At 36.0% G+C, this 21,190-nt stretch overlaps 2 protein-coding genes across 16 annotated transcripts in view; one reads left to right on the top strand and one right to left on the bottom strand.

The window, feature by feature from the left end:
* Window positions 1-21,190, bottom strand: part of FAM227B (family with sequence similarity 227 member B) — a 195,864-nt gene that overhangs the window by 58,985 nt on the left and 115,689 nt on the right. The gene's annotated exons all lie outside the window — the stretch shown is intronic.
* FGF7 (fibroblast growth factor 7) overlaps window positions 18,313-21,190 on the top strand; it is a 53,240-nt gene continuing 50,362 nt past the window's right edge. Inside the window, exons 1-2 of one of the 3 annotated variants that reach the window (XM_057306168.1) lie at window positions 18,313-18,571; window positions 19,502-19,714. In XM_057306168.1, coding sequence (XP_057162151.1) covers window position 18,571; window positions 19,502-19,714 — 214 coding nt within the window. In that variant the 5' untranslated portion in view covers window positions 18,313-18,570. Of the gene's footprint in view, window positions 18,572-19,337; window positions 19,715-21,190 lie in introns of those variants that run through there. The other 2 variants (XM_057306169.1, XM_026518449.4) reach the window with 2 other exon arrangements.

Raw genomic sequence — 21,190 nt, forward strand, 5'->3', positions numbered from 1 at the left:
AGACAGCTAGATCAATGAAACAGAATAGAGAATCCAGAAATGGACCCACAACTATATGGTCAACTGATCTTCAACAAAGCAGGAAAGAATATTCAATGGAAAAAAGACAGTCTCTTCAACAAACGGTGTTGGGAATACTGGACAGCAACATGCAGAAGAATGAAACTGGACCACTTTCTCACACCATACACAAAAATAAATTCAAAATGGATGAAAGACCTAAATGTGAGACAGGAAACCATCAAAATCCTAGAGAAGAACAGAGGCAGAAACCCCTTTGACTTCAGCCCTAGCAACTTCTTACCAGACACGTGGCAAGGGAAACAAAAGCACACATGAACTATTGGGACTTCATCAAGATAAAAAGCTTTTGCACAGAAAAGGAAACAATCAACAAAACTAAAAGGTAGCCTACGGAATGGGAGAAGATATTTGAAAATGACATATCTGATAAAGGGTTGGAATCCAAAATCTTATGAAGAAACTATCAAACTCAATACCCAAGAAACAAATAATCCAGTTAAGAAATGGGCAGAAGACATGAATAGACACTTTTAAAGAAGACATCCAGATGGCCAACAGACACATGAAAAGATGCTCTACATCACTCGGCATCAGGGAAATACAAATCAAAACCACAATGATATACCACCTCACACAGATCAGAATGGCTAAAATTAACAACACAGGAAATAACAGGTGTTGGCAAGGATGCAGACAAAGGGGAAGCCCCTTGCCCTGTTGGTGGGAATGCAAACTGGGGTAGCCATTCTGGAGAATAGTATGAAGGTTCCTCAAACACTTAAAAATAGAACTACCCTATGATCCAGTAATTGCACTACTAGGTATTTACCCAAAGGATACAAAAATACAGATTCGAAGGGGTACATGCGCCCTGAATTTATAGCAGCATTATCAACAATAGCCAAACTATGGAGAGAGCCCAAATGTCCATCAACTGATGAATGGATAAAGAAGATGTGGTGTGTGTATATATAGATTAGATACACTATATCTATAGCTATATATCTATAATCTATATCTTTCTGTACCTATCTATATAATGGAGTATTACTCCACCATCAAAAAAATGAAATCTTGCCATTTGTAACGACATGGATGGAGCTAGAGTGTATTATGCTGACTGAAATAAGCCAGTCAGAGAAAGACAAATACCATATGATCTCACTCATACGTGGAATTTAAGAAAGAAAACAGATGAACATATGGGAAGGGGGAAAAGAAAAAGAAGAAGAGAAGGTAACAAACCATAAGAGACCCCTGATGATACAGAACAAACTGAGGGCTGATGGAGGGAGGTGGGTGGAGGATGGGCTAGATGGGTGATGGGTATTAAAGAAGGCAACTGTGATGAGTACTGGGTGTTGTACGTAAGCGATGAATCACTGTATTCTACTCCAGAAACCAAAGTTGTACTGTATGTTCACTAACTAAAATTTAAATTAAAAAAAAAGTAAAAAGAAAAAAAACTGTTCTGCTAGGTTTTGGATCTGAGACTTTAAAAAATAAGACAATAGTATGTACTGAAGTGTTAATATTTTTCTTAAATATTTCTCCATTTCTTTTCTTGCTGTGTTTTATAAATCCTGTCTGGTGTTTTTTTATTTATTGGAACACTCATTTGTTGGGATAATATTTTACCTGTATTATTCTAGAAATTTTTTTTTCAAACCATGGCTCCTGTTTTTCTTTGAAAAATGCCACAGCTCTCTGTGAATGTTTCACCAATGGCAGAGAATTTTGAAAACTTGATTTTCCTCACTCTGAAAGTATATAAGCCCTCTCTACAAGTACATCTGAGACAATTTCATTCAGAGTTTGGGAGGCTTCTCATCCGGGGCAGGTCTTCTCCTCTCCTAGTGGATAGGAGATCTACCTTCCACTTGACAAATAGCTTAAAGCACACACATAACTTAACTTGTACTCCCAAAGGAGACTAGTGTGTTAGTTAAACATGTAGGCCTTGGAGTCTGATGGACACAGATTTAAATGCCAGCTCTGCCATTTGTAGACTAAGTGACCCTGGACAAATTAATTTTGTTAAGCTTCAGTTTCTTCAAATATAATTGGATGTAATAATAATTGCTTTACAGACTATTAACTGAATAAAAATGAGATCACATATGCAGGTCACAGTACCTGGTACATTGTAAAGGTTACAAAAATGTTAGTAAATATTGTTATCAATATTATTTCTTAAGGAGTATGAAGTCAAACTCACTTTTACTTCATACTTACAGAAGTTCTGTTGAGAGAAAATATTGAAAATATTGAGGTGTGATTGAGTTTTGTTTATTTCTGTATTAGAGAATGGAGACATTCTCCAATTAAGATAGACCACAAAGAACTATATATGAGACCTGAATTTTTCTGGCCATCTACAGATCCATTTTTACCAGATTATGCATTGTCTTTATGTCCTTGGCCAACACAGTACAATGTTATAGATTCAACTCTGGCTGTATTCACTATGTCAACATAGTTCATTAGATTGTATACAGAACTTGTCTAGGGAGTGTGTGGTAATCAATTGGGCTGTTTGGAATAAATATTCACCTTTTTATCCTTCCAAGGCACATGGTAACATCTTCCCTCTTTCAAATAATAAGCATGGCCACGTGGCATACTCTCAGCAATGAAGTAATGAAATTTGAGTCAAAATAATGTGTGGGGTTTTGTTTGTTTGTTTGTTTGTTTGTTTGTTTGTTTTTTTGAGAGAAAGATTTAAAGGCCAAAGCAGTTCGTTGAGTTCTCTTCTCCCTGCTTCAGTGATTATGCTGAATGGAGATAAAATCTTCTTTGGCTCGGATGTTTGAGTTACTACACTAATAGAGACTCTAGCCTATATGCAATGGATACACGAGGTGAGTGAAAAATAAACCTTTGTCAGTATAAGCCACCAAGACTACATCATAATATAGCCTATCCTGATTGATATAGGGATTCACAGGGGAAAAAGTACTATTTAGTCTTAGTATAAGGAATAGATCTACTTCGTGTGCACAAATGGTTTGTTTTTATTTTATGGATATTGCCCAAGTATGTAAGCAACATTGTCATTTCCTTTCCTTGGCAGAGAGAAAGCATTAAGCCAACCTTATTTGTGAGCCAAGTGTAGCAAAAGTAAAAGATCTCTCAGTAGGATTTTACATTCTAATTTCATCTCAGACTTTTCTTGTTCTATCTCATTTTTCTTAAACCTTCTTTTTCTTATCTGCTTATTTAGCATGTTATTTTATGCTGTCATATTGAACACACTTATGTAAAGTTACCAAAATCCCTACAGGAAAAAGATGGACATATATATATAATTAAATATATACAAGTATTGCCTAATGTTTTAGTAAAAAGGATTGAAACATGTGATATGCAAGGTGCTTCACCTTATCTTTCACTTTTGCTTTTCTTGAACTGGCCTAGTGGCTCAGACATCACTGTTGTTCTGGTGTCTTTCCTAGGGCTCATTGATTCTTCAGAAGAACACAGGATTAGGATTCAGGAATCTGAATTCTAGTTTTATTTCACTACAAAGTGCATATGTAATCTCCAGCAACCCACTTTCTGCTTGAGTCTCTACTTCCTCATTTGTAAAAGTGAGAGCTTTAAAGAAGTTTTTAAATTTATGTTCAAGTTATGTTTTTCAATTTATATGAATAAAGGCATGAGGGGATAGATTAATCTACCTACCTCTATTAAGTGGGGAAAAAAAACACGAATGTGGGGGCACCTGGGTGGCACAGCGGTTAAGCGCCTGCCTTCGGCTCAGGGCGTGATCCCGGCATTATGGGATCGAGCCCCACATCAGGCTCCTCTGCTGGGAGCCTGCTCTTCCTCTCCCACTCCCCCTGCTTGTGTTCCCTCTCTCGCTGGCTGTCTCTATCTCTGTCAAATAAATAAATAAAATCTTAAAAAAAAAAACAAACAACACGAATGTGATTTCCTGGGACTAAATTTGCCATTTGCCATTTACTCAAGCATTCCTTCAAGAAATATTTCTTGTAGCCTATGTGAAAGAAAGATACTACAAGGTCACGGAGGAGCAAAGGATGCAATTCCTGGCTGCAGCCGTCAATTACGATCGAATAGGCTGATAAAACATATGCAGGTAATACTTGTGAAAAATTCACCATCTATTAAAAGTTAATATGAGATAAAGAGGCAAAGGTTGTATCAGAAATAAAACTTTTAAGGATGAGACAGAGACTGTGGGATAAGGTTGTCAGAGAAGGCTCTCTTAAACACTAATTGGATTTGCAGGGCATGGACAAAGAATGCAGACCAATAGAGTGTACACAGGGATGAGGTCGGGTAACAAGGCATTTAGACAGGACCTTGAGAAGACCACCCTCGCTGCAGCAAAGGGTTACCTTGGGGAATGTCCTGAGAATATGGAAAAGGAAAAGAGCAAAGGAGATTAAGATGGAGCGGTTATCCTAGCGTAAACAGATTTTTACTATGTGTCTGTCAGGAAATAAGGCATTGAACTCAAATCTTTGAGGATGATTGAAATAATTGGTGGGTAATTATAAGTTCATTTAAATACTATAGTTGCTTAACAAATAATGTGAGTGATGTGGTTTTACCCTTTAAGTCATAAAGTTGCTAATGAGCCCAATTATTTCAAATTATCATAAATTTCTTTCCCCACAGATTGTTGGTAGAAAAGAAAGGTAACATGATAGCCTATCAAAGATGAAAGCAATTATGTCTCTTTTACTTATTGTCATCGAATAATTTTTAAATGTTTGCCAAGGGCTTCAAACTTTTTTTTAGCCGAGTGCAGTCCTTTGTAGTAGAAGTAAGAATGAACCAACCCTACTGCTGTGAAATGGTGGGGGAAAGAGGAGCCAAGGAATGCATAGTTACCTGTCACTATAGAGGAATAAAGGGGAGTACTGTTAATGAAAAAATTCAAAGTCTTGAAGTAATGAAATCAAAGTGGTAAAGAATTCACATTTTGGTGAGATCAGGGTTCTGGGCGATTTATAGGAGATACATATGTTTCTTTCAAAATGTGGGTGGAGGAATCAAATGTAGTGGGGAGAAAACTTTTGCAAGGGCTCATTCTGTTTTCCTCTTCATGTTAATGTTAAGCGGAGGGTGCTGTGGGTCACCCACATCATTTCCTCTTTGTTTGCAGTCATTGTACCCTAACGGGAAAAATGCTCGCGGAAGTCTTCGTGACGCAGTGTCAGTTCCCCACCCTTTCCCCAAAATCTTTCCATCAGAACATTTACTATAAGTTAGACTTCTGTACTGAACAAAGAAACTCACATATTACTCCATTATTTAAAAAAATAAATTATAGGCTCTCAAACCTCTTCAATGGGTGGGTTCTCACTAACAATATGCCTTAAAATAAGTCCATATCCCAAGATCAAATTAGCAAAATTTGGTTCTGTTTTTAATTAAACGAAACTCTTTCTAAGTGAGTGAGAAATTAATAGTTAAAATGAATGATTAGAATAAGAATTGTCTTCTATAAGGCTGGTAATGCCAAATTCTTTGAACTGGCTACCACTAAGCTCCTACCCTGACTGCTGGGACTAACTGAATCCAAACTTAATCAAATCAATCATACCAAGAAAAGGAACACCACCAAAAGTTTCATTTGCAAGACCACAGGACACTAATAGAATTTATGGAAGGTTTGAATTAGTTAGTACCTCGGTAAGACCTGTCCTTTTTAATGACACTTCCTCAGGGAGAAAGACTGAGTGCTATTACAATGTGATCGAAGAACCAATTTTACTTTTAAAATAATTGGTACCACTGTATTACAGTTGAAAGTACATGGGAAAGAACAGAATGGTAAATATGGCAGTGTTCCTCAGATGTCAAAGGACATAAGAAATACCTGGGAATCTTTTAAAAATGCAGTTTTTGACTTTATTAGGTCTGGGGCCTAACAACATCACAGGTTTGGTGATGCTACTAGTCTGTGGAATTGTCTTTTGAATAACAAGGGGATAAATAACACAGACCTGCAACAGTTCCTCTCTAACAATGTGATTTTGAACCTGTGTCCTCAGCTGTAAAATGGACAGTGAACACCAATGTCATAGGGTCACTGGAGGGGTAAGTGAGATTGTGAAGTGCTATGCAACATTGAACTTAGGATCACAGAACGGAAAGCAGAGAACATGGGGTGTAATGCTGGTAACTGGTACACAGATTTTGCTATCTTCTCACTCCCGTGACACTGTATATGTGTCATTTAGCTGTGGACACTCAAAAATGAATTGCTAATGAGAAGAGTGAATCATTTTCTATGTTTAGTTTCCAAGATTTCTCATTTGAAAAATTAGGTTTCCAAATATTATTTTGCTTTAAATGATTGCTCATACAAATCCTACCTCCATAAACTTAACCTGAAAAAAAAAAAAAAAAGCCTGCCAAGTAAGACTGGATGAATAGCTCTTTTAAAATTATTGGATAAAAGTTTAAATCACCAGAGGTTGCATCATTATGGGTTATTATTTGAGAATTGTTTGTCTTCTATAATACGAAGTTATTCTCAGAGGAGTATGATTAGAATAGAAACCAGATGTGTTTTTCAGGACTTTACTGAAAATGATAAACAAGTAGAAAATTAATATAAGAATGACCTAAGGAGGTTTCCATAAACTTGAAGCATAAGTATTACAGAAAAAGTGTGCGTGTGTGCGTGTTTGAGTGAGAAAGAGAAAGAGTGAGAGACAGAAAGAGAGAGGGAAAGAAAGAATAAAAAATGTGGAGGAGAGGGGCACTTGGGTGGCCCAGTGGGTTAAGTATCTGCCTCTGGCCCAGGTCATGATCCCAGGGTCCTGGGATGGAGCCCCGCATTGGGCTCCCTGCTCAGCAGGGAGTTTGCTTCTCCCTCTTCCCCCTGCTCGTGTGCTCTCTCACTATCTCTTTCTCAAATAAATAAATAAAACCTTTAAAAAAAATGTGGAGCAGAAAAATGCAGAGAGAAAGGGAAGGACGATGAATAGGTTAAGAAACAGTTTCAGAATTCAAAAAAGTACCAAAAAAATTGAAATATCTGTAAGTCTGTGGTATCACCAAGGAAATAGCATAATTTAATTTCACCTATAAACTAAGAAAGTAAAAAACAGGGTAAGATGGTTTCTCAGTCTAAAGGGAATAAGAACTCATGAGATGAGGACCATTGTGGAAAGAAAAAAAATCCCCCTTTAAACTTAAATAGGCATGATCTGGGTACAGTAAAATAATCCAGAAATTTTATTTTATATTTTTTTTTACCCCTTCCCTGCCTTTTCAAGGGATAAAAAGAACAATAATGTTTCTGATGCTTTTGAGTTTGCTTCTTGGTTTTATATTTGATTGTTAGAAATAAAGTATCCTTATTACCATAATATGTCAACATTCTGAGTGGAATAAAATGAAATGGAAGGCAGGAAGGAGGCGTTCAAGGGAAGGGAGGAGTACATCATAAATAATTTCATTACCATTTATGAATTAGTCTTTAATTAGCCCTTTAGTTGTACTGAGAACTAGAATTATCCTCTTTTAATTTTATTTATTGAAGGGAAAAATAATAAAATGAACGTTATCCTAATAAAACATCCTATCCTAGAATACCTTATTATTTTTTTAAGATTTTTATTTCCAAATAATCTCTACACCCAATGTGGGGCTCGAACCCACAACCCCCAAATCAACAGTCACACACTCCACCAACTGAGCCAGCCAGGTGCCCCAGCATACTCTAAAATATAGTAAAATTTCATTCATTTGGAGTCCCTAAATTCAAAATATGATAACATTCAAAATGAGTTTGGATTGAAATTTATCTTTTTGCTTTGCAGAAATTTCCAAGATAGTGCAAATTAATAAGAAATCAGTTATCATGGGAAATTTAAAAATATTTAAGAGAGAAAGCAATTCTCAAATATCTTTCAGTACTTTCATATCGACATTTGCAGAAGCTGATAGGCTATTTCCATATTTGACTTATGGATACAATTAAGCCAGGTAACAGTTTGATTTATTACAAATATAGTACTTGGCATTAATAAACAGTATTGCTTTTAAAATATGCTATAATTTGGATTTTCACTAATTCAGCACCTTTCTAAACTCATGATACAACGTTTCCAACTTCCAAGCTACTTAGGCTAGGAAATCAAAGCTATAATCATGTGTAGCTAAAAACTTCTATTAGAAAGAAATCAGTCTTGTTTTATTGTTCTTTTGGCACTATTGAATGATATAGTTGCCCTTTCCCCCCCCGAAATTAACCTATTTTTATTGCCATTAGGCAAAATTTTAACATACTCTTTTTGTTGCGTAATCTACATGCTGATCTGAACTACTCTACTTCAACACTCCTCTATTAGCATATTTTTTTTTCTACAGAAGGAAATATAGAGTATAGAAGCAATTTTCTTTTAGGTAACATAATCAGAGAAGTACTAAGTATTGATTTGTTTTAAAAATGCCAACTTTGTTATTAACACACTTCTTTCTCAGTGTCACAAGAATTGACTGAACACTGTACCCAAACTACATTTTGACAAATCTAAAACCCATTTATGGCTGAAATCAAAGAATAAAACTGTTTTAGGCTTTTACAATAACATAGCTTGAGTTCTGATCATTTCATGGGGCCTATGATATTTTGAGTGTCAGAAACATTCATAATAAGAAAAATGAGGGAGGATGGCCCTTAACATTTTCATCAAAATACTTAAATACTGCCATGAGAAAAGCTTTCTTTTTATACCAGAGTTCCTTAAAAAGAGATTCTGTTTCTACTTCCACATTTTCTGGTAATAGATTTGTAAGATGCTTACTTGTTTTCATTTCAAGGGAGTAAGAGGTAGATCCCTCTGATCCAGACTGAGTAGAGTTTTGGGTTATACCATTCCTCTTAGCTAGACTTTCCAACTGCCTGATTTTCCCATCCATCGCTCTCCCAGGCTTCCTTAGCTATGCCGCAGAGGGAGAGGGAGAAGCAGGCTCTTGCTGAGCAGGGAGCCCCCACATGGGGCTCGATCCCAGGACTCTGGGATCCTGACCTGAGCTGCAGGCAGATGCTTAACTGACTGGGCTATCCAATCACCCCTGGGCTGCCACTTCTCCTTTCTTCCTATCTTTCAGATCTCAGCTTAAATGTTACCTTGTCAGAAAGGCCTTCTGTGCCCAGATTTCAACAACCCCTTTCTTCCCTTTCCTTTTGTGTTATTTGCTACCATAGAAACCTATTTATTTCCTCCTGCAATGTCATCAGAATTCTTTTTATGTGTTTCTTATCTGTCCCCTCCTCCATAACTTAAGTTCCATGAAGTCAGGGACTTTGCTTATCTTCTATTATATTTGCATACTATGTAAATACATAGTAAGTGATGATTTGAGGTAATTAGCTGAGTTAACAGAATAAATAGGATCAAGGATTTTATTGCATCATTGAAAAAACTCAATATGTAAAATGTCAAAGGAAATATCTGATGACAGCGTTCTTGGATCCCTCATGCAGTCTGAAGATAGAATAAGAAGGAAGGGAGAATGAGGAGAGAAGGTAGAGAGAGAGCTTCTGTGAGGAGGATTTCTTCTCTGTTAGTCCCTTTCCCTACCAAGAAGAGAAGTAGGGAGCAGGTACATCTCCCTTCACCCCAAATCTAGCGAGAGAGGAGTATTTGAGGAATACTGAGGACCTCAGAGGATGTTGGGAACAGATTTTATATGAAAAAAAGAAGGCTAGAAACTTATTCAGGAAAAATGGGGGTGTTACTGAGGGCTTTTGAGCAGAAAAATAACATGATTACAACTGTGCTTTAGAAAGATTAACCTGATAGCAATACATAAAATGGATTGGAGGTCAGAAGGAGGACATGCAAGGAGGTGACTTAGGAATAGAGTTGACATGAGAAAAAACAATTACTTGCTTTAGGATATGAAGGTGATAATTGATAGGAAGATAAAGGTGTGGAAGAAGTTGTGGTGGAAGAATTGATAACTTGGAATTGATTAAATGAAGAAGGAGGATTAACTATGACTAAATTAATATTAAATACCACCGAGAGGAAAATTCGAGGAATATTTAAAGATAGCAAGAATGTTTAGCTTGAAGAGAAGCCTAAGGAGAAGTATTAACCCCCTTCTCTTATCCATGAGTTAATTTGTTAGGCACTAGGTTGATAAGAACCTGTGGTTTAATGGATACATGGCTTCTCATGGATGTATCTTTATACTAAAAATGTTGAACTCCATAACAGTCTTCTCCTTCTTTGCTATCATAATTATCTTTATTCTGCCTCCTTCTGCTACTTTTGAAAAGTTCATCTGCTGTTGGGGTGCCTGGGTGGCAAAATCAGTTGGGTGGCCGACTTTTGGTTTTAGCTCAGGTTGTGATCCCACGGTCATGATATTGAGTGCCAGCTCGTCGTCTGCTTGAGTTTATCTCTCCTCCCTCTGCTTCTCCCCCTCCACCCTCACCCCTGCACACATGTGCACGTGCTCTCTCTCTCATATAAATAAATAAATCTTTTTATTTTTTTATTTTATTTTTTTAAAGATTATTTATTTATTTATTTGACAGAGATAGAGACAGCCAGCGAGAGAGGGAACACAAGCAGGGGAAGTGGGAGAGGAAGAAGCAGGCTCATAGCAGAGGAGCCTGATGTGGGGCTTGATCCCACAACGCTGGGATCACGCCCTGAGCCGAAGGCAGACGCTCAACCGCTGTCCCACCCAGGCGCCCCTAAATAAATCTTTTTAAAAAAAGGTTCATTTGCTGCTAAAAAGTCCTGGTTTTAAAGCTAATGAATTAAAAAAATAAACCAATTTTGTTATTAACACATTGACATTTATGAAAGATTTAAAAAAAATTTTTTTGTTGCTAGTTTTACCCCTTATTTTGCTGCCTTGCTATGTAGACAATGAATATGGAACCAAAGAATGACAACTTAAAGCAAAGAATGTAATAACCCTAATTGCCCAGGGTCTTTGTTGCTTTTCATGATATTCTCTTAGGGGTGAAGCAAAATTCTCTCCCTACCCATTGTAATACTTTTCAACTGTTAGAGTGGCACTATGCTGTCAAAACTAGGCACTAATGTATAGCACTGAATCAAGGAGACGGATTCTTTGTTAAGTTAAGCATTAATTTAAGTGGAGTCAAGCCAATTAAGAGTGAATTGCATAATATAACTTCATTATATAGAAATTTCCAAATTGAACAAAAAAGAACTAATAACTCTAGAGATCTTGGCTCTAGGTCTAAAGTTGCATAGTAATTCAGAAAAGTAATAATATATTTTGAAGAACTTTAACTTTAGATTAGCATTTCAGAGAACTTTTTATAAATATTAAATTAAATAAAACAAACTTTTATAGACAGAGACACAAAATGTCAAGTTACATTTGTAAACTGAGATATTTATATAGTTGAGTCATAGGCACACCACAATTTTGAACGTATGACTCAGACTTTGTACCTTATATACAATTAGTTTTAAAATGTTAGGGCATTATGCCAAGGATAACCACAAAGTTTACATAACTGAGGATTTATAGGGACCCCAGGCTTGTTCAATTACTTTTGAGATTTTACTCCTGAGTTTAAACCACTGTCTTTGACCAGGTCCATCAAGTTTGGAGCAGACACACCTATACTCCAACTTCCTATTACCCTTAGAGTAAGCCCAAACTCCTATTACCATGACCTTCAAAGTTCTTTAGGGTCTCACCTCTGCCTACTTTTTCAGTTTCATTTATCTTTCACTCTTCTCCCCACTGCTCATGTACTTCATGTACGCTGGCCTTCTTTCAGTTCTTGGAAGTTCCAGGAAGCTTAAAATGTACCACCTCAGATAGGCCTTTTCTATATAAAGTAGGTCCCTCTACCCATTTACCCCTATGTCCTTGAATATCTTCTTTGCATCCTAATATCCACCCCCAACTTACGCCACAGATTTGTGTGTTTATGTTTGTTCCCTCACTGGAATGCATACTCTGTAAGGTCAGAGTATTCTCCTGGAATATTCCTTTCAGAGTATTCACCATTGTATCTCCAAAACTCTAGGACAACATCTGGCACCAAGTAGCTATTTGATAAATATTTGTTTAGTGTGTAGATCAAGGAAGTACGTAATATGCGTTGTACGTCATGATCCAAAGTTGGGGCTAAATTTATGGAATGGAAAATAAATTATGGAAAGGGACGGACAGGAGAAAAGATGAAGATAAATCCATAGTGTGGCGATAGCTGTGGGAATATAGTAGAAGTAGACCCTGGACCATAATCTCAAACATGCAACAAATAACATAAATTTATGATTTATGTTTATAAATCAATCTTGCTTCAACTTTGAGAATGTCCCTTCCCCCCCCATTGATAAAAAACTTAACCTCCATTGTTCCTGGGCTCCCCTTTTCTGCCTTAAGATGTGGTAGGATTCAGGGACAAGGCAAGGCCCTCTGGTTTTTGAGCCATTTGTCTACTTTTGTTTCTTCTGGGTGTTCCCTGACTCTGCTCACACAGTTCCTTCAGGTATGGGCTTCCTGCTGCTTTCAGATTTCTTTTCGAAACATGGGAAATCTTTATGAGGGGTGCTTATGGCCGCATCTGTTTAGACATATGAGGGAGTCCTTACTCTCTGAAGTTTTGCTGCTTCTGCTGTGTGCTACAGTGTTTCCAGAAATATAGGAGCTTGGCTCCCCAAATAGACTTCTCTATGCTCCTTTCACAGTACTTAGCACAACCCTGTGAAGTGAGTGGATTCAGGCTTTATCTAAGTCAGGAAGTGTATGTGACTTTTTTCTCCCCCATCATTCCTTTCCAATTACAAAGTTTGTCTATCTTTTTGAAAATATGAAGAACAGAATAAAAAAGATACATGAACATAATTTAATATTACATAAACTCATTCTGCTAATAGGAATTAAATGAGTTTGGGCCACGATAGAGGTAGGGAGTGTGATTCAGATCATGTCACCCTTTTGCTTAACATACTCTAATGGCTTCCTATTGCCTTTAGGGTGAGGATCAGACTCCCTAACATAGCCCAACAGGACCCTGCCTGCCTCTCCTGCCTCTTCATGCACCAAAGTCCTTCTCGTTCCCTCTAATAAAACCATACTGGTGTTTCATCATTGAAGAAACATGTTCTCTTTCAATACAGGGTCTTTGTACATTTACAGGTACCTCTTCACTTGCTTAACTCCCACTCACCCTTTGAATTGCAGCTCTACTGGCATTACTGCAGGGAAAGTTTCCCTACTGCCACCTGTTGTGGACACTCATAGCACCATGTAACTTTTCTTTATGGTACTCTATGGTGGTGACTTTCTCTCATAAAACGAGAAATGCAAGGGGTAACTATAATGAATGCCATTTTTACCTGTCAGATTAGCAAAACCCCCAAAGTTTAGTAATATACTATACTGAACAAAAAGTCACACTTCAGTACTGCTAGTGGGATTATAAAACTAGTACAACTTCTGTGGAGGTTAAGTTGGCAATATCTATCTAAATAATAAATACATATACAATTTGACCCGGACAACTTCTGGAAATTGATCCTACAAATATATTTGCATAGTAAAAAAATGACACGTTTATAATTGTATTCATCATAGCATTTTTTTTTGTAACAGAAAAAGACTGGAAAAAAATTAAATGTCCATCAATAGAAGGCTAGGCAAATACACTGTGATATAGTCCTATTCAATGGAGTACTATGCAGTTGTAAAACAAATTGAGGAAATTTCCTAAATACTAATGGGGAGACCTTCTATTTTTATTAAGTAAAAAATGCAACATGCAGCACATTGCGTATGGTATGCTACCTTTTGTACAAAAAGAGGAAAAGTAATATATATATATATACACACACACACACACACACACATATGTATTCAATTTGCCTATATATGCATAGAAAACTCTGGAAATACACAAGAAACTAATAACGATTATCTATATTTTTGGTAAAGAATGGGAGCCAAGAGGATGGGGAACAGGATAGGATGTAAAAATGTAATGAAAATATTTAATGATGTTCCCTTCTACTGATTATATTATACATACTTATGAATGTGGCATAGGTTTAAAATTAATTATTGAAATGTAAAATTCATTAAACAAAAGCTATTTTCTATCATTTACCTCTTTATGAAATAGGAATATAGTGGAGGTTGCTTAAGCAAAACTAGATGGTGGTTAATCGTTACTTTAATGACCACTTATGTTTTCATGATAGTCACTGAAATAGATTCACTGTATTCTTTTTACGTATTCTATTCCCAAATCAAACTAGGTGAGTTAGGTACTGTTTCTTTTTGAAGAATCCCAGATGCTAATCTTTACTTTCTAAAGACATTTTTCTAAAAAGCCAGTGTTTAGGAATAGATACAAGAATACTTCGTTTTACAGATTTAAACCTTTGTTTTACAAATTCGAAGCTCAAGAGCTGGAGGTTTCCAATGAAAGCTGAAGTTAACACAATCCAGAAACAAGAGAGACAATTCTTCAAAGTATTTCTGTGCTTAGCCTATCACTATATATACGTTAAATCTAGAACAATAAATGCTTATCAATTTAATTACCACTAAGAACTTTAAAAAACCCCAGAGTGATGGAACAGAATAGAGAATCCAGAAATGGACCCTCAACTCTATGGTCAACTAATCTTCGACAAAGCAGGAGAGAATATCCAGTGTAAAAAAGTCTCTTCAACAAACGGTGTTAGGGAAATTGGACAGCCACATGCAGAAGAATGAAACTGGACTAGTTTCTTACACCATACACAAAGATAAACTCAAAATGGATGAAAGACCTAAATGTGAGACAGGAATCCATCAAACTCCTAGAGGAGAACACAGACAGCAACCTCTTCAACCTCGGCCACAGCAAATTCTTGCTAGACACATCTCCAAAGGCAAGGGAAACAAAAGCACAAATGACCTACTGGGACTTTATCAAGATAAAGTTTCTGCACAGCAAAGGAAACAGTCAGCAAAACCAAAAGCTCACCTACAGAATGGTAGAAGATATTTGCAAATGTCTTATCAGATAAAGGGCTAGTATCCAAGATCTATAAAGAATTTATCAAATTCAATACCCAAAAAACAAGCAATCCAGTCAAGAAATGGGCAGAAGACATGAACAGACATTTCTCCAAAGAAGACATCCAGATGGCCAATAGACACATGAAAAAATGCTCAACATCACTCAGCATCAGGGAAATATAAATCAAAACCATAATGAGATACTACCTCACACCAGTCAGAATGGTTAAATTAACAAGTCAGGAAACAACAGATGTTGGCGAGGATGCAAACGGGGAACCCTCTTACACTGCTGGTGGAAATGTAAGCTGGTATAGCCACTCTGGAGAACAGTATGAAGATTCCTCAAAAAGTTAAAAATAGAGCACCCTATGACCCAGCAATTGCACTAGTAGGTATTTATCCAAAGGATACAAACATAATGATCTGAAGGGGCACCTGCACCCCAATGTTTATAGCAGCAATGTCCACAACAGCCAAACTATGGAAAGAGCCCATTGTCCATTGACATCTGGATAAAGAAGATGTGGTGTATGTATATATATATATATATATACACACACACACACACACACACAATGGAATATTTCTCAGCCATCAAAAAATGAAATCTTACCATATGCAATGATGTGGATGGAACTAAAGGATATTATGCTAAGCGAAATAAGTCAATCAGAGAAAGACAATTATCATCTGATGTCACTCATCTGTAGAATTTAAGAAGCAAAACAGAGGATAATAGGGGAAGGGAGGGAAAAATAAAATAAGATGAGATCAGAGAGGGAGACAAACCATAAGAGACTTTTACCTATAGGAAACAAACGGAGGGTTGCTGTAGGAGAGGTGGTGGGGGGATGGGTAACTGGGTGATGGGCATTAAAGAGGGCACATGACATAAGGAGCACTGGGTGTTATATGCAACTGATGAAGCACTGAATTCCAACTCTGAAACTAATAACACATTATTAATTGAATTTAAATAAAATTAAATTAAAAAAAAAACCCAGAGTGTTACCCCATCTAGAGGTACCTAAGGTTCCTCTTGGTTTCTGGAGAACACCTCTTGAAGTATAATTATAACAAGGGCATAAGTGAGGTCTTCATTACAGCTGTGGTGTTAGTGAAACAAGTTGTGGGGCTATTGTGAATTAATTAATTTTCATTAGGAAAACTGATAATCAAAAGATTTATTTATTTTTAATTTTTCTTTAAAAGATTTTATTTATTTGTCAGAGAGAGAGAGCATGCCCAAGAGCATGAGGGGGGGGAGGGGCAGAGGGAGAAGCAGACTCCCCACTGATCAAGGAGCCCGAAGTGGCACTTGGTCCCAGAACTCTGGGATCATGACCTGAGCCGAAGCCAGACACTTAACTCACTGAGCCACCTAGGCATTCTAATACTCAAAAGATTTAAATATAGTTCTTTTATTGAGATCAAGTCACTCATTAATATTATGGGGATTATATTTTCAAATCACAGAGTGCAATGGCATCTAATTAAGTTAAAGTGAATAGATCACAATTTTGTGCTTTGTTTCCAATTTTACAGTTAACCCTATAGGGCAGATTTTATGGAGGCACTAGCAGTCTTTATCAACAAACTATCCATTTCTTTTATTTAAGTCTTAAGCATTTAATTAGGAAATTTTGACTTTTAATCTATTGATTTCTTAGTTTAAAATCTATAGGGTCGGTGTGGAACAGATGGATTTAGTAGCTCTTTAATATCTATACATGTGAACTGACTGTTAATAATTTTTACTTCTTTATAAGGAATATCCAACTTCTGTGAGTTCTGACACTGTTCCTTATTGTTGCCTATGGGGCTATGATTCGGAACACAGAAGCATCATACTTTCTTTCCCTTCTCTTCCTCCTTTTGGAGAAATACATGATAGAGTATTTTACAGTGACCTATTCAATAGATACAATTAGAGAAGGGCCCACCCTCCTCTGCTCTAGTAAACTTATGAATTTCAATATCTGGTGCCTAAAGAGTAACTGGGTACATTTAGCCTATTCCATGCTCTTGATTCTATTCCCCCAAAGCACAGAAATCACATACACTATAATCTGATTGAAAGGACTTAATTTCCTTTTCCTATTTGGTCTACATGCACCACCTGGTGGTAAAATAGTGCATTTCAAGTGGTGTGTTTGTGCGTGTGTGTGTGTGTGTGTGTGTGTGTGTGTTGGGGATATTAACATGGGAAAGAAAATTTCAATATACATTCCTAAATATTGATTTCGATTAACAATGCAATTATTTTGCAGCAAATATCTAATAAAACACTAGAACACTATATATATATATGTATATATATATATATGTATGTGTATATATATATATATATACATATATATATATATATATATATATATATATATATATATATGCCAGAATAGGAAGGAGAGAGTAACTCATGTTGGAAAGTATCATAGCTTTCTCTTATTTATGCTAACTAGAGCTCTTATAATTCCATACTTAGATAAACATTTATTTATTGAGCCAATGTTCTTATTGAAGCAAGAGTCAAACACTGATAACCAGTATAAGACCATTTTCTTTATTTCTAATTTTTAAGGATTATAATTTTTAAAAGGATGCATCCTCTTCGTTATATTAGTAGTTAGTACAAGTCAAAGTCACAGAATTTTAAAACTATAAGGCACCATAGAATCATTTAGACTGATGCAGTAATTTTTCAAATGTGGTAGCTGAGACTCAGAAATGCCAAGTGACTTGAAGTCATACTGGTAATTAGTGGCTCAGCTCAGATAAGAAACTAGGTCTTCTTACTTTCAGTCTAGAAATATAAAATCTAAAAATTATACTCATATACCACGGTAAAATACCTCTGTATGAAAAGATATGCACTTAACTCGGCCACATAGTGCTTTAGAACACTAAGATGTGAGTTAACTAACACGGGCTAGTTTTGTTCTAAAATTCTGAGTGCAAAGAAGTAATAGTAGAAATGCATGTATCATAAAGCTATGGAAAAAGCTTTCTAACTAGCAAAAATCCCTTTTATATACGTTCAAAGGAATCTTTTTCAACTTATATACAACTCCTATGTCGTAAAGATGGTATAAAAACTTCCCTTTCCCCTTTTAACTGCTTCAGAATCAGAGATCTGTTTCTACAAAGTAGGTACCCACTGGTAGATTTAGGCATAAACCATGTTCATAGCTCCCTCTCATGACCATTGAATGAATACTATATAAGCCTCCTTTATTCTCGCTGTTGTATTCAACTAACAGCTCACTGGTTAAGTTTTAATTGCTTCCAATGAGGTCAGCAAAGGTATTTATCGAAAAGCCCTGAATAAAAAGGCTCCACACACACACAAGCATACACGCGCTCACACAGAGAGCAAATCCTCTTGCCTGTTGATTTATGGAAACAATTATGATTCTGCTGGAGAATTTCTCAGCTGAGAAATAGTTTGTAGCTACAGTAGAAAGGCTCAAGTTGCACAAGGCAGACCAGAGACATGGAATTCTTGTGCGTCCAGCTGTTATCAACAGAACAAGTAAGTTGCTGTTATTTGTCTTTAAAAATCATGCTGAATGGTTTTCTAGTAGTTTGCCTCTTTTCTCTGGTTTTAGTGCTGAGGGGAAAAGTAAAGTTACCAGACTTTTGAGCCATGTAATTATCTATAGTAATTATGCTGTAGAACTTACATAAAGATAAGGTTGAAGTTTTCCAGACAATGCTGGCATTTAACTTGAGAAATGTGGGTAGTTCAGGAGAAAATAACTGATTAACCACAAACATAAAAGCATACAAACAAATCTAGGGAAAGCATTTATACTTTGTTGGTAGTGATTTTAGGACTTAATTTAAATCAATAGCTCTAACTGCAGGATGTTTCCTACCAAACAGCCATTGGAATAAATGGTACCATCATATTCTGATTTGTCTCTAGTAATGCATAACTTTTATAAATGTACATAGAGGGAGATGAAGATGTTGACATCCTCTGTGAAAGCTGTTTTAAATGTGCCTTCACAGTACAGACGGCACTGCATGTTATACTACTATTTACCACTGAAATTTATACAATTTTTCATCTTCCCCTCCTTCCCTTCCCTATTCTTAATCTCTCATTGCAAACAGCAGTCAAGTAGTAAACAGTGTCGCAGCAACTGAGCTTATTACAACCTGTTTTTATAAGGAAATAGCAACAGAGAGTTATTTAAGGAGGAATCCTGTATTGTTATCAGGAACTAAAAGGATAAGGATAACAATTTGGAAAACAACAACTACTCTTTCTTAAATCAATCTACAATTCACAGATAGGAAGAGGTCAATGACCTAGGAGCAACAATCAACTCAAGATTTAATTTTCATTATGTTATTCATGAACACCCGGAGCACTACACTATAATGCGCAAATGGATACTGACATGGATCCTGCCAACTTTGCTCTACAGATCATGCTTTCACATTATCTGTCTAGTGGGCACTATATCTTTAGCTTGCAATGACATGACTCCAGAGCAAATGGCTACAAATGTGAACTGTTCCAGCCCTGAGCGACATACAAGAAGTTATGATTACATGGAAGGAGGGGATATAAGAGTGAGAAGACTCTTCTGTCGAACACAGTGGTATCTGAGGATTGATAAACGAGGCAAAGTCAAAGGAACCCAAGAGATGAAGAACAGTTACAGTAAGTAATGTCCTTTTTTTATGCACTGCATATGAACCTTAATCTGTGAAAGAATCATTTTTCAAGTGACAGGCTTTCTTAGTTTCCTTTTTTTGGGGAAAAAATTAACTATCATCTTCTAGTTTCTCTAAATTGGGATCACTGAATTATGTTTCCAAAAACATCTCCTGCAACAGGTCAAATCTACTAATATTAGAGTTGGAACTGATAACCCAAGCCCATTTGAAAATATAATCCCCATGTCCTAAGCTCAAAATGCTTATAAACTAATGCTTATAAACTAATGCTTATAAACTGAAATGTGACTCATTGTCTTCTAGCAAAATTCATTAGGAACTCTTAAAGAGTACTCAGTAAATGTTCACCAAAACCTACTTATTCATTTGAGGAACAGAAAATTTATTTTAAAAAGTAATTTGATTTTCTTTGAAACAATATTTCTGTGGTGTGAAATACTTAATCTGTGCTCAAAAATGCTTCTAGCGACTTGTGCAATTGTATACAGTTATAAAATAGAAAGGAATCTGTGGTATCCTCATCTGTTCACACTGTAATGAGTTTGTATTAGATTGTTTATTTACCTAAGCCAAAAAAAAAAAGGTTCCTCCTAACCTTTTCTTTAAATCTTCTATGCCATAGTTCTATGTTACTTTAAGAGAAATGTAAATGTGAAGGAGGAAATAAAAGTGATTTGGAAGTGATGTCCATGATTTTCTGTTAGTGTACCTTACATTTTCTTCAAAACCCAGTTATTTTTTTTTCATGTTAAAATATCAGGGTTGGACTTATCATTTAGCAGCTATGATTAATAAACAATTTCAATAGTTTTAAATTTAATGGGGTAAAATACTCAACATCTGTAGTAAGAATTTAAAATTCCTAAATGAAAATAAATGTTGTTTGTATTACTAGCACTTGAACAATGTTATTATTATATCATCTTATAATATTATGTATGTAAAAGTCAATTGAAAAAGAATGCATGGGGTTGATGGTGTAAACATTTGCTTAAGTACTTGCAGTACATTTGGCTTGCAGTGAGTACTTGAAACTTTTGTTGCTTGTTTAATGAATGGTTTTTAGGCTTCTTAATTAATGAACCAATAAGTGGGAATTTGGGGAATTATGTTTCCAATAAAATAAGAGGATCTTCTTTGTAACTGTAATTGATATAGAATGCTAAGGCCATTTTAATGGATTATTAACAGCTATAGTTTAATCATTACTGTTATTAATAAAATTATCACATTAGTCTTAGAATATTGTTCCGATTATGCTAAAGTTTAGGTAAAGAAATAACTATTTGGAGGAAGGTTCTGTGGATAATCACTTCTATGTGAGCAAAAGAATTTGGATTGCAATCAATTTTTTAAAAAGTTATTGAGATTTATCATGGATAATGGAAACTGGTAGAGGAGACAGAGCCCAGGTGGAAGTTATGACACATAGGTCTAATCCCTGTCTGAATATTCTGGA

Source organism: Ursus arctos, unplaced genomic scaffold (assembly GCF_023065955.2).
Source record: "Ursus arctos isolate Adak ecotype North America unplaced genomic scaffold, UrsArc2.0 scaffold_36, whole genome shotgun sequence".
Lineage (NCBI taxonomy): Eukaryota > Metazoa > Chordata > Mammalia > Carnivora > Ursidae > Ursus > Ursus arctos.